At 32.3% G+C, this 11,634-nt stretch overlaps 2 protein-coding genes across 3 annotated transcripts; both read right to left on the bottom strand.

Moving 5' to 3' along the window:
* Positions 1-83: 83 nt before the first annotated feature.
* Positions 84-6,234, bottom strand: LOC114945322 (neprilysin-1-like). Of its 2 annotated transcripts, XM_085482229.1 has the most exons (19): positions 5,986-6,234; positions 5,345-5,376; positions 4,954-5,054; positions 4,709-4,870; positions 4,296-4,379; positions 3,922-4,136; positions 3,636-3,833; positions 3,268-3,375; positions 3,037-3,169; positions 2,834-2,948; positions 2,443-2,533; positions 2,182-2,355; positions 1,967-2,067; positions 1,761-1,819; positions 1,618-1,669; positions 1,402-1,469; positions 1,200-1,339; positions 788-955; positions 84-653 (listed from the first exon to the last, which is right to left on the bottom strand). In XM_085482229.1, the coding sequence occupies exons 2-19, from the start codon at positions 5,359-5,361 to the stop codon at positions 480-482; spliced, it is 2,160 nt and encodes a 719-aa protein (XP_085338355.1). In that variant the 5' UTR covers positions 5,362-5,376; positions 5,986-6,234; the 3' UTR covers positions 84-479. The 2 variants fall into 2 exon arrangements, with proteins under 2 accessions (XP_085338355.1, XP_085338354.1); XM_085482228.1 differs by lacking the exon at positions 5,986-6,234 and having other exon boundaries at positions 5,345-5,662.
* A 336-nt stretch (positions 6,235-6,570) lies between these two features.
* Positions 6,571-11,608, bottom strand: Vang (Strabismus domain-containing protein Vang). The gene is made up of 4 exons (XM_029321440.2): positions 11,031-11,608; positions 10,036-10,630; positions 9,787-9,945; positions 6,571-9,687 (listed from the first exon to the last, which is right to left on the bottom strand). The coding sequence occupies exons 1-4, from the start codon at positions 11,159-11,161 to the stop codon at positions 8,851-8,853; spliced, it is 1,722 nt and encodes a 573-aa protein (XP_029177273.1). The 5' UTR covers positions 11,162-11,608; the 3' UTR covers positions 6,571-8,850.
* Positions 11,609-11,634: the final 26 nt, after the last annotated feature.

The following is an 11,634-nucleotide window of genomic DNA, read 5'->3' as shown; positions in this document are numbered from 1 at the left end:
AATAATAATTAGTAATATCATAATATTTTAACTTTAACCAATTAAACAATATATAATAAACGAGTATAGCTATTTTTACTAACAATAAGCAAGATTATACATTACTTCTCAGTACTCGGTACAAAAGTATAAATATTTATCATAGAATTAACTTTTAATAATATTTTTTAATATAATCTTTATATTCCAAATGTTTGTGCGCATAAAGAGAGTTCTTGAATTCGGACTCACCAACAACATATGTTAATATATTGTATATATGTCATTTTTATATGCTATATTTATATATATAATATATTTTGACAATTGCATTAGTCGCAATGAAAAAATCATATTTTAGTATTGTACAATTATTCACATTTTGCACATTAAAACGCGCATCACGCGCTTATAACAATAAACTTCGAGACTTCCGAGTAATATATTCGAGCATCGAATTAATAACATGCCTTTTGGATTGATTTCATTCGTTATCCCATTCACCAAAGAGAACATTTCTTGTCCGGATTCATTCCCTTTCCAGCTGGGCAATTGTAAGCTGCAGAAAATTCGGGGAAATTCGAAAGACTGCCTCGTATTCTTGTCTCCCCTCTAGGATGCTCGTCGAGCAACAGCACTTGTAATTGTTGCGGCGTAACATTTTCGCAGAATGCCTAAGAAAATAGATTACGGATTATAACTTTTTGTGATTATATTCTTTAGCGATTGCCTGTATTAACAAATAGTTTTGCATCGTATATCTGCGTATGCATATACATATATCGACATTTTAATATAATATACGTACATGCGCAAAACTCATGAAGAAGATCTGATCGTCGCTGAACTCCTCGAGTCCTGCCAATCGTACCTCAGACTTGTTCAGCTTCGTTTTTTTATTCCTGTATGCGTAATACGCTGCTGTAACGCCAGCTGAATCGCCGATGTTTTCTCCTAACGTCAATCGTCCATTCACCTGCAAAATTTCGCATCATGTTTTATATTTTTTAAATATATTTTATGTAAAAAAAAGATCAATATAGATAAAAAAAAGCTTCTAAGCAATGCATAAATTGTGAAAGATATCATTCGGGAGTTTTACTTCGATGGAAAACACTTGAAAGAAACATTGAAAAGATTAGGATACAATCTCTCTCGTAGAAAAATTATATAAGGTAATAGAATTGAGAATATGATCTCTGTTGAACTCGATTACTTACATAAACTTTTTCTTTTTCCAAGCTTGGTACTAGGTAACCGTTGTACTGGTCAACAAAACATTGCGCCAATTGTTCATATTTATCGATAGTTTCCTGTGTCCACCATTGTATGGCATTGCCGTTTTTATCATATTTACGACCTACAAAAATGATATGTTATACATACCACAATATTTCACGGTTGTTACAATTAAAAAATTACCAAGATTATCAAAGCCATGATTAATTTCATGTCCAACGACAACTCCTACTGCTCCATAGTTCATATACCTGATGAAAGAAGTTATATAAATTAAAGAGAATGTAAATTAAAAAAAAAACAGCTATATATTAAGTGAAAAATAAAAATATATAAAAGAATTGTCTTTGATTAAATTTTTCGAGAAAAAAATTTTTTTTTTTAAATATAAATACTTACGCAGGATGATTTCTGTCATATACAGGATCTTGCGATATAGCAGCAGTAATAACTAAAATAACGACAAAATGAGTTAATAATAAATGTTTTTAATTGTTAAAATATTAATAAAAAAGTGAATATAAAAATTCTCAAAAATTTACCGATTTCATTGCCGGATGGATTGTAATAAGCGTTCACTATTGTTGGTTCCATAAGCCATCTGTTACAGAGAAACAAATATAGCGTTATATATGTTCTTTGATATTTTGTGTGACTTTTTCTTATTTCAATTCTCTACAATTTTGTCGTAGTAGTCATTAAATCAATTAAATTTAAATAAATTAATATTATATTAAATAAATCTCACTCTGTTTTGTCGACGGGTTTTCTCAGCTTGCCCAATATTCTTTTGGTTTCGTAATTCATTATATTTATTACACTTTCGAGATAGTCCCTTGTGACAGATAACTGAAATAGATATACATGATTTTTATTATACATATTTTTCAGTATATACATCTATGCTCCTGTATAAAAAAAAACTATATTATTAATTGTATACAATAAATTGTAAATACTTACGCCTTTGTAATATTTGTCAATAGCTTTATTACTGTACCAATCGGGTGTGAGAACTTGCATTCTCATGTAAGTCAATTTTTCGAGAGATGCCTTTTTCGTAGCGTCGTCCATCCAAGTAGACGCAGAGATTTGCGAACGAACGACATCCTCGATGTTCGTGATTATGTCGATGAGCTAAAGTAAAGGATCTTTGCGTAATTTATTTATGAAAGTTACGTCAAATTCGATTTTGTATCTTGTTCAACTAGCACAATGTCTTACGTCTTCTTTATTTTCGTGTTTTACGTATCTCTTGGCGTACTCGTGCGAGATGGCAGAGTCCAAATTAACTTTGGACACGCAATTCTTCCACCTTGAAAAAAATTTTATTTAATTAGCATCAACTTCGTGTACATTATAGAATTATTGGATACTTATTGAAAATAAATTCAAAAATAATTTTTACAGAGAGTAAGTTAAAAATAAAATTTTAGCTATGGACATATATAATGATAAATTGCAATATTTACCATTTATAATAAAATAGTTGTTACGTGTCTCTTATAATAATTAAAATTTTGAACTTTATATACTGTTATTGCATTAAATTTCTCAAATACGTGTGACTGTATATTTTTTCCATATATATATACATATAATAAAATAGACGTACCTTATATTGTCCTTCCGCTCTCCCTTGAAATGTTTAGCAAGTTGGATAGCAATTGCTTCTGTACGTTCGGTGTAAGGTAACAGAGCTCTAATCAGATTCCATTGCATGTAGTTAACTACAAATAATCAAATTAATGAGATAATTAAAATTCCTTATCTAAATATAAATTCATAGTGTTCTTTTAAATATTCCGAAAATCTTACTGATAGTACGACTGGGCGTTCGCTCTAATAGTGGTACTAAATTAGTAAGGTATTTGTACGCGTGAACGACAACTTTCTCGGATGATGTAATTTTTTTTCCAAACAATCTTTGAATACGTTCCAACCAGTTTATCTGTAATACAAATAACAAAATAGAATATAAGTCGAACGATAAAAATAGATTTATTACATGTATAATGCATATTCAAAGCATATTAAGTTCAAACCAACCTTGCCCTTTATAGGATGTTGCTTGTCATAGATTTGTTGCAATTCTCCAATTGTTAATGCATTGTAAACTTCATCGATATCTCTACTGTCTTCGAGATCTAATGTCAGCTGCAATAGATAAAACAAACAAAATAGAATAAGTCAATGCCATCCACTTCGTAAATTTCTTTCATTAAATGGATTAAAATAGTTTTTATGTTAATTAAAGAAAAATAGAGGAGAAAGATAATCTCGTGCAATGTTAAAAACATTGTCGGTGATGTAATATTATGATAATACACAAATTGACAAGATATCAATAAAAAGAAGAAAAGAAATATTAGGAAACGAAACAAGATTAATTCAAATGTTAAAATTTTAATAACAACCTTAGCCAGTTCAATCTCGAAATTCGCGATGTCAAGCGCATCCTGAGATACTGTCGCGTCGTCGACGTAGGAACCTCTATCGTTTATAAAGATGTTAGCAACTGTTTTGATGTAGGACGTGTACGTCATCTTCTCCGCGAGATCTTTCTCCAGACTGATCACGATGTCGCGCGGTGCGAAGAAGACAGGTTCCAAGATCTGGAAAATTACAAGATTGTTTCTATAAAACTGTTCTCTTTTTCTCACTTCATGCAACATTTTTTGAATATGAAAATAATATACATACGGTAATAACATTGTTGTCAGACTTTTTGTCATCTACCATCACTGTTATACCGTACAGGCCGTTGTCGAACAAATTTCCCTGCAAAATGTTGCTAACTTGTTGCCAAGTTTTAGGTCCTCTTGATACCCATTCGAAAGGGGACATAACAATCGGCCATCCACCGTTCTCTCGCACAATTCCACTAAGACTGTTGATCCCAATTTTTTTAAGTGTCTCTGATAAAAAATTGAAAAAAGATAACTTAAACCTCCTTATTTAAATTTCAGAATTAGCAGAATTTATTTCATATATATATTATATTTTATATATATGGTAAAATAAATTCTCCATCATAATTAATCTATTCTCAATACAATACAATTGAATATACATACGGGTATCCATGCACATTCTGTATACCTTCCTTGCCTTTTTCAGAGAAAGTGTGTCATCCGATCTAGGACCATCTTCTAAGATTTCTGCGGATACACGATAAAGAATGATTATACAGAAGTTCATAAATTATGCAAAGATATTGATTTAATGTAAATATCTCGTTAATATAGAACGTTAGGATAATTAAATCTAATTAAATTAATAAATTAAATAAATCTAAATTAAAAAAATATAAATTAAATAATTAATGTAAATATAATAATGATTTAATGTAAATATCTCGTTAATATAGAACGTTAGTATAATTAAAGTAATAAATTAAATTAATAAATAAATCTAAATTAAAAAAATATAAATTAAATAAATCTGAATAAATTTAATAATTAAATATAATTTAATTGGTATTTCGTACCTCTTAATTGCTGCGATGTTTCCTCATTAATCATCGACAGCGTGCTAATTCTTGGATACGAAATATTCGCCGGATTATTTTTTGCCCATCCACCGCAAGCAAATTGATAGAAATTATCGCAAGGGTCAACTGTACGATCGAGTCTGGCTGCGATCTTGGACGCTGTAAAAACATAATGTAATAGAAAATGATTAATTTTATAAAAGAAAAATTAACGAAATAAGGCGACGAATTAAAGTACATACCTGTATCTACACAATTTGGCGTGGAACATAATGTGTAAGCCTGATTATTTTTTGGAGCTGCGAACGTAACGTATGCATACGTTACAGTCACTAAGAAAACTCTGCAAGTTTTTTTTAATTTGAAAATGATAGATTATTGTAAATTATTAACGAGCATGCTTCTTTAATAGCAGACTCTCATAGTTTCGAATTAATTTTATATTAAATAGTTTTTTAACAGCTGGACGTGAATAGCAGCATTATAATTAATAGTATTAAAATATATTTATACAATTTTTTACAGATTTTTAAGTAATAATTTTGATATTAATAATTGTTTAATTCAATATTAACCAAGAGCGACTCATTGCATTATTTTATATTAGAGAAGTATTAAAGATAAGTCTCTTACATGAAGGAGCAATGCATGCTTTGATCTCTTCACTGAAATTGAACTATATGAAGCCGGAGATTTCTTTTGTAAGAAAGCATCCGACGCGAAGTTTTGCTAATATACTGATGGAAAAATGATATCTAATTATATAATAACACATTAACACCATTACACAATCGCACATGGATAATACAATAAAGAATCTTGTATATAAAATGTTTCTGCATGAAATGAAGCAAAGCACTTGCCCAAATATTGCATATACGTTCGACGCATTTGATACTTGCAATAAATATTCCGCAAATATATAAAAAATTTTTACGCAAATAAATATATAAAAAAATTTTGACCTCCAAATCTGAGAGAGAAAAAAGAGAGAAATACTTTATTCCAAATCTTATTTTAATTTTGATATTATATATTTTAAATATATATCATGTAATCATTTTTTTCTTTTCTTTTAATTTAAGTATTTTTAATTATTTTATGATCTTCAAAATTTAAGTTTCCTCAAACAAATTTTGGAAAATTTTACTAAAGTTTTTGATCACAGACTAATTCTCTCTTCTCCCAAAGAAATTAGGCAATTATTATTATTAATGACATTATTTTAATTAATAATTCCAAGTAAAAAAAATTTAAACTGTTCCTAAATATACATTTCGTGTTCTTGTAAAATGAGGAAGATTATATTATTATAACAGCTAAATCAACACACATGATGTTTATACGACTACGTATCTCTGCGTTTACATTCTATTAAAATGACAAAGATTTCGTAATTATACGAAATATGCGTATCATTATTGACAATCTGTTTTTCTGCGCAATAATTAATGTCAACTTACAATTAGTAAAGAGATCATCTCTTAATCGCAATGTTTTTAATAGTTTTAAATACTGATTTTTTATTTACTCATTAGTTAATCTGATTTAAAAAAAAACATTTTTCTCTAAAATGTACAATAATAATTAAGATATTATATTATGCATTTTAGAGAATAAAAATCTAGCTTGTATTATTATTATTATTTAATAATATTCACATTAATTTTTTTTCAAGTATTATATTAAGAAAATTTTTATTTTTTTAAATAAAATAATTTTAAAAAAATATTTTATTATTATTATTAAATATTTTATTTTATTACTTCATATTATTTCATTGATAACATCTGACTAGAAGAATCGTTATCATTGTCTTTTTTCAAGCGAATCTTAATGCAAAGAAAGACAAAAAGGAATATTTTTATACATCAAATGTATATTTCATCTTTCCAATAGTACACAATGTCATCACGCGAGCACACATAAATAAAAAAAAACATCCATAGCAAAAGCTATTCACGTCAGTAAAAAAAAATTACATACTCATAATAATCTTGAGTTATAAATGAATTACTCTCTCTACATCTTCGTGATTTTATTAAATATTTCTTAAATCGAGGACCCTCTATCAGGACAGTTTAAAAAATTATCAGCTGCTTTTTTCATGTATTTTTATCTTATACAATTTACAAATGTGGCGAAGCAAACAACATCGTGGAAACTTCTCATGCACACACACACATACAAGCGCAAAAACGTGTGCTAAATGCAAACTGCTTACGCCTTCTTGAAAGCTATCGTCTCGTCATAGAGAGCTTTTATATTTGTCAATTTTATTACGATGACATAATCTCGGAGAAGTTTAACAATATTAATTACTTCTCAATATATAAACCTTGCTTTTTCTTCGCCTGACTCATTAGGCTTAAAATCCAAGCTATCGAGCATCAGTTTAACCAATGATGAGATTCGTACGAATATATATATTGTATATATATACACGTAAAAATCTATAATCATAGAATTTCTGTTTTCACTATATACATATTCCTGAATATGCAAGTTCTCGTACGTATTTTGCAATCAAATATAATAAAATACGCGTTTAAATCTATCTAATCCAAATATGCATTAAAAGATATGTAATTAATAAGTAATATAATTATTAAATTATATAATTTAATTATATGTACCATAATTTTTCAAATATTTATTCACTCATCTTTGAAATTGGTCTTATACTTTACTATTAAATACTTGCAGTGAATGATTATTATTAAATCATGGAAGAAGATGGAAGATTGCAAAAAAATAAGAGCAATTGTGATCAAACGTATGAACGTATTACCTTCAAATTTCATTCAAGATATGCTTTACTATAATTATTAAGCATTTAAGAATAAAAAAGATAATCTAAATGCATGTATAAGTATATAATTTATCAATAGACCATAATGCTTATCTAATCACAACGCAGAAATGTTCAAAATAATACGATAGAGAGACTAAAAGAGGAATAAACCTAACAGAGAATCGCATCGTCTTCTATCACCTATTATATAATTAATTTATCATTCTTGCACTTATTATAAACGCTATATTAAAGAGTGAAAATCATATAAAAATGTTGAAGTACAAAAGTTAAGACTATCATTATCGAGTATTCACTGTGCGTACTGTTACATTGCAGGACACAGGATAACAAGAGATACAAGGATTTCTGATACCCTTTCCTTGATAGGTGAAATATGATAGGTATTTTTTGTGTATTGCTACACATGTGCGCATGTATATGAACACATATATCAGTGTGTATATAAGTCTTATATATACTTAAAGCATATCTCTCTTGTAAATATGATCCTACAAATATAATTCATGAATTCGGGAATGCGTATTAATTAATGTAAATGTCAGTATAAATATTCAATCTTTTGCGTTTTTTAACTTATCCCTATTTTGTCTCCAAATATATACATATTATACTTTAAATTCACCTAAATGTATTTAAAGTATATATAGTATATATACATAGTTTATATGATATGCACTATAATGGAATAAATAAATGTGTACGCGCGCGCGCATGTCTTAAAGACAAAGAAAAATTGAGTATTGCATATGTTACACACAAGCATATAAATGTTTTTACTTTGTAATAAAATTACTCAAAAGTATGTTTAAAAGTATAGATCAATGATTAATATCTTTATATTTCTTCTTAAGAAAAAAAAAAATAAAATACTGTCGAGTTATTCTCTCAATTATTATTACAACAGTCTATATTTCAATAAATAGAAGTTTTGAGAAAATATAATTTAAAAATTGGCCTTACAATTTTCGTAAACTGATGAAAATATCTCAAATAATCTTTTCAAATAAATATCTAAAAATATTTTTTAATTAAAGCGAGATTCAATACTCATCACATCATATTTCTTGCACAAATAAAAATTTTCTATTACTGTTTTTCATGAAACAAACTACAGCATTTACCACATTATATATTCTGCGCAAAGCGAGGTCCAGCGCTTTCAACGCAAAAAAAAATCATATGTATTTTTCTTTAAATAGTATCTCTATCAAATTTCACGTGCGCCAAAAATCTTATTAAATACATACATCCCCGTCTCGAGGCATTGCAAAATTTCATTGAAAATTAAAGAATGGAATTCCCGGAATTCTCTTAGGCAATTTTACACAGAAGTTTCCGAATTTAACCGCAGAAGAAATTTGTTCGACTTAGGATGTGCCAATTGTTCAGTGAGATTAAAATGCGGAATTCTATACGCCGTGCACAAGAGTGCTATTTCGCCCTGCCTCAACTGAAACTCACAACCGTTGGCGATTGGACGAGAGGGTAGCTCTCCCTCGCACACCAAGGCCCAATGATGCGACCGCTTTTGTCTCTCTTTCTCGTTCGACAGCACCGGGCTCGTAACGAAGAACGGTTCCAGGAATGCGCGCGGCGCCGCATCTTGGGCTAAACATCGGGCAAGACGATTAAGAATCGATTCTACGGAGTGACGCGGCTGCTGTCGAGTGATTCTCAAGTATTTCTGCAGAGCCCTCGCCATGGAAGGAAATACCGCCTGCGCGGCTTCCATCGGATCCATCGGTCCAGAATTCGGCGTGGACTCCACCTCGGAATGCAGGCGTTTGATGTGCGCAAATGCCTCCTCGGCGGCGGTGATCAATCTCGCGCGGCGTTTACGTACCCGTCGTTCGTAATCGTGCTCCTCGTAGAAGCGCTCGTTGTGACTGGAATCACGGCGACGTGCCTGCGCCGCTAGAACCGCTCGGTCCCCGCTGCCTCCGCGCGACTGCAAAGCGCCAGTCACCCCGCCGTCAACTTCGTAGAACTTGAAGCTCGACTGCTTCCTGCCCGATTTCGAGACCGGCAATCTTTCCAAGTACGGATTATAAATCGGGAATTCCGTATAATACCTCTCCAAGACCCACACGGCCGCTCTCTGTATCGATAGCTGGCCGATCGCGTAGGATCTCGATTCACCATCCGGTGATCTGACGACCTGTCGACAAAGATATTAACGAGATATGTAATTCAATAATAAATATTATAGATTAATTATTATTAATTATACATATAAAATTACGCAACATTTACACACCTTTAGATAGAATGTAGGCTGTAGATGACGAATTTCAATAAGGAGCACAGCGACGTAGTGTATAAACAGAAGTGTATCAGCAAGGGTACCTGCATAATTTACTAAACTTTTGTACTCTGTTATTTCGCCATTGGCAGCAGTCTTAGCACTCTCAGTCACCTAAAACGTATCAATCAACCGTATATAATATACATTCGCTAAATTAAATACATATAGAAATTATATCACTACATAGATTTCCTTGTATACCTGTACAACGTAAAAAAGCCAATAAGTACAAATGCACAGCATGGTAAGCAGCAGCACTCCCGCTCTGAATAAAAATATGCGCGGCATAGTAGCGATTCGCGGGCGCAGAAATACCGCCCAGCTACCGATACCCAGTAGCACCAGTTTGAAGGCTAATCCTAACAGTTGGCCTTTGCATTCGGCGTTGCACGACAGTAGCTGTAGTTTCTGCTGCATCGTCAACACCGTCGTTGAGTCGGGAAAGAATCCCAATTTAGGCAAGATTACCATGGCAATAGGACTAAGAAAGGCGCTTATTCCGAGTATCATAGCCACGATTGAACCGAAGTAGCGATTGCAGCTAGAACCAAACGATCCATCGGTCTCGTTTGGCCAATGACTCACATCCTCGGTCGATTCCGATCTGTCCGAGGTGTTGCCGGTTACGGCTGTGGTATTCTCTCCCCAGTTCTCATCCTGTGGCAGTATCTGCACTTCGATCACCTCCTGACCCATGTTATCTACGCTATCTCCACGTACATTTACAGTTGTTTGGAACGGAGCCATTTCACTAGTGTCTAAATTCTGCCTCTCTTTCCTTTGACTTCGATTACTCCTGTTGTACAAAATTTATATATGTATATAATATATTTTAATATATAATGTATGATATATATATATATATATATATATATATATATGTATATGATATATTTTCATATACTTAACATATATTTAAGCATATTATATAGAAAAAAATTTAGATATGTATACATATACATATATATGCATATAAGTAAGAAAAAAATTAGATACGTGTATGAAAACATATAGATATATGTGTATATATTAATATATATTTAAGTATATGTATGTATGTATGTATGTAATACGAGTTTGTCAATACAGTTATAGTTTTAATATCGATATGGATGATTCGCTTTTATCTATATAACTGTTTCTACAACGGTAAAAAAAAAAGGGGAAAGAGGCAAATTAAAATTGACGAAATCTACCTGGTGGTCCGGTGAGAGTGTTGTCTGTGATGCTGCTTGGAGCTGTGAGACCGATGATGCTTCTGGGAGCTCCTGCTGTGGTGGCTATGGCTATGCTCGCTAGCCCCGGATTTCACGCTCTCCGTCTCCATTCCACGGCGAAGACTACCTGCCGCTCGCTACCCCATAAGAGCATACCCTCCTTCGGACGAGTTTACACATATGTAAATACGCGAGATGCGAAGAGACGCGAGCGCACTCGGGATGATGTATCCGTCGTCGCGCTATCGTAGCGGCTCCGCGATCCAAGCACCCTCGGAACGTCGCGGCGTCGCGGCCACGTGCGCCCTTGACATTACGCAGCGAAGCCGAATGTCAGCGCCGAAGTACGGACGCTCGTCGAGCTGCCGCGCGGCGAGACGGGAAAGCGGGATCGGCGGAGCGACGACGATTCGCAAATCGGTTGTAAAACGCGTAAGTAAAAAAACGGACGCCGACACGCCTAACGTTTTATTATTCCCACCCCCTCCGTCCGGCTCCAAGCAGCCGGGCTACCACATTCCGTGGTAATTGCTCCGATTGAAAACACTGCCGGTCCGCTCCCTAGGGACATTTTATTTCGATT

The sequence above is a fragment of the Nylanderia fulva genome, unplaced genomic scaffold (assembly GCF_048542155.1).
Source record: "Nylanderia fulva isolate GAGA-0341 unplaced genomic scaffold, ASM4854215v1 Scaffold2, whole genome shotgun sequence".
Classification (NCBI taxonomy): domain Eukaryota; kingdom Metazoa; phylum Arthropoda; class Insecta; order Hymenoptera; family Formicidae; genus Nylanderia; species Nylanderia fulva.
This window is presented reverse-complemented; position numbering and strand designations above follow the sequence as displayed.

What these genes read in the sequence shown, in the direction of transcription:
- LOC114945322 (XM_085482229.1), bottom strand. An exon ending in AACACGAAAATAAAGAAGAC is followed by an intron (nt 2,356 to 2,442) that starts GTAAGACATTGT and finishes CCTTTACTTTAG; the next exon opens with CTCATCGACATAATCACGAA. An exon ending in AAACCCGTCGACAAAACAGA is followed by an intron (nt 1,820 to 1,966) that starts GTGAGATTTATT and finishes TCTCTGTAACAG; the next exon opens with ATGGCTTATGGAACCAACAA.
- Vang (XM_029321440.2), bottom strand. Translation starts at nt 11,161, where the DNA reads ATGGAGACGGAGAGCGTGAAATCCGGGGCTAGCGAGCATAGCCATAGC. An exon ending in CACTCTCACCGGACCACCAG is followed by an intron (nt 10,631 to 11,030) that starts GTAGATTTCGTC and finishes TTTGTACAACAG; the next exon opens with GAGTAATCGAAGTCAAAGGA. An exon ending in GGCTTTTTTACGTTGTACAG is followed by an intron (nt 9,946 to 10,035) that starts GTATACAAGGAA and finishes GATACGTTTTAG; the next exon opens with GTGACTGAGAGTGCTAAGAC.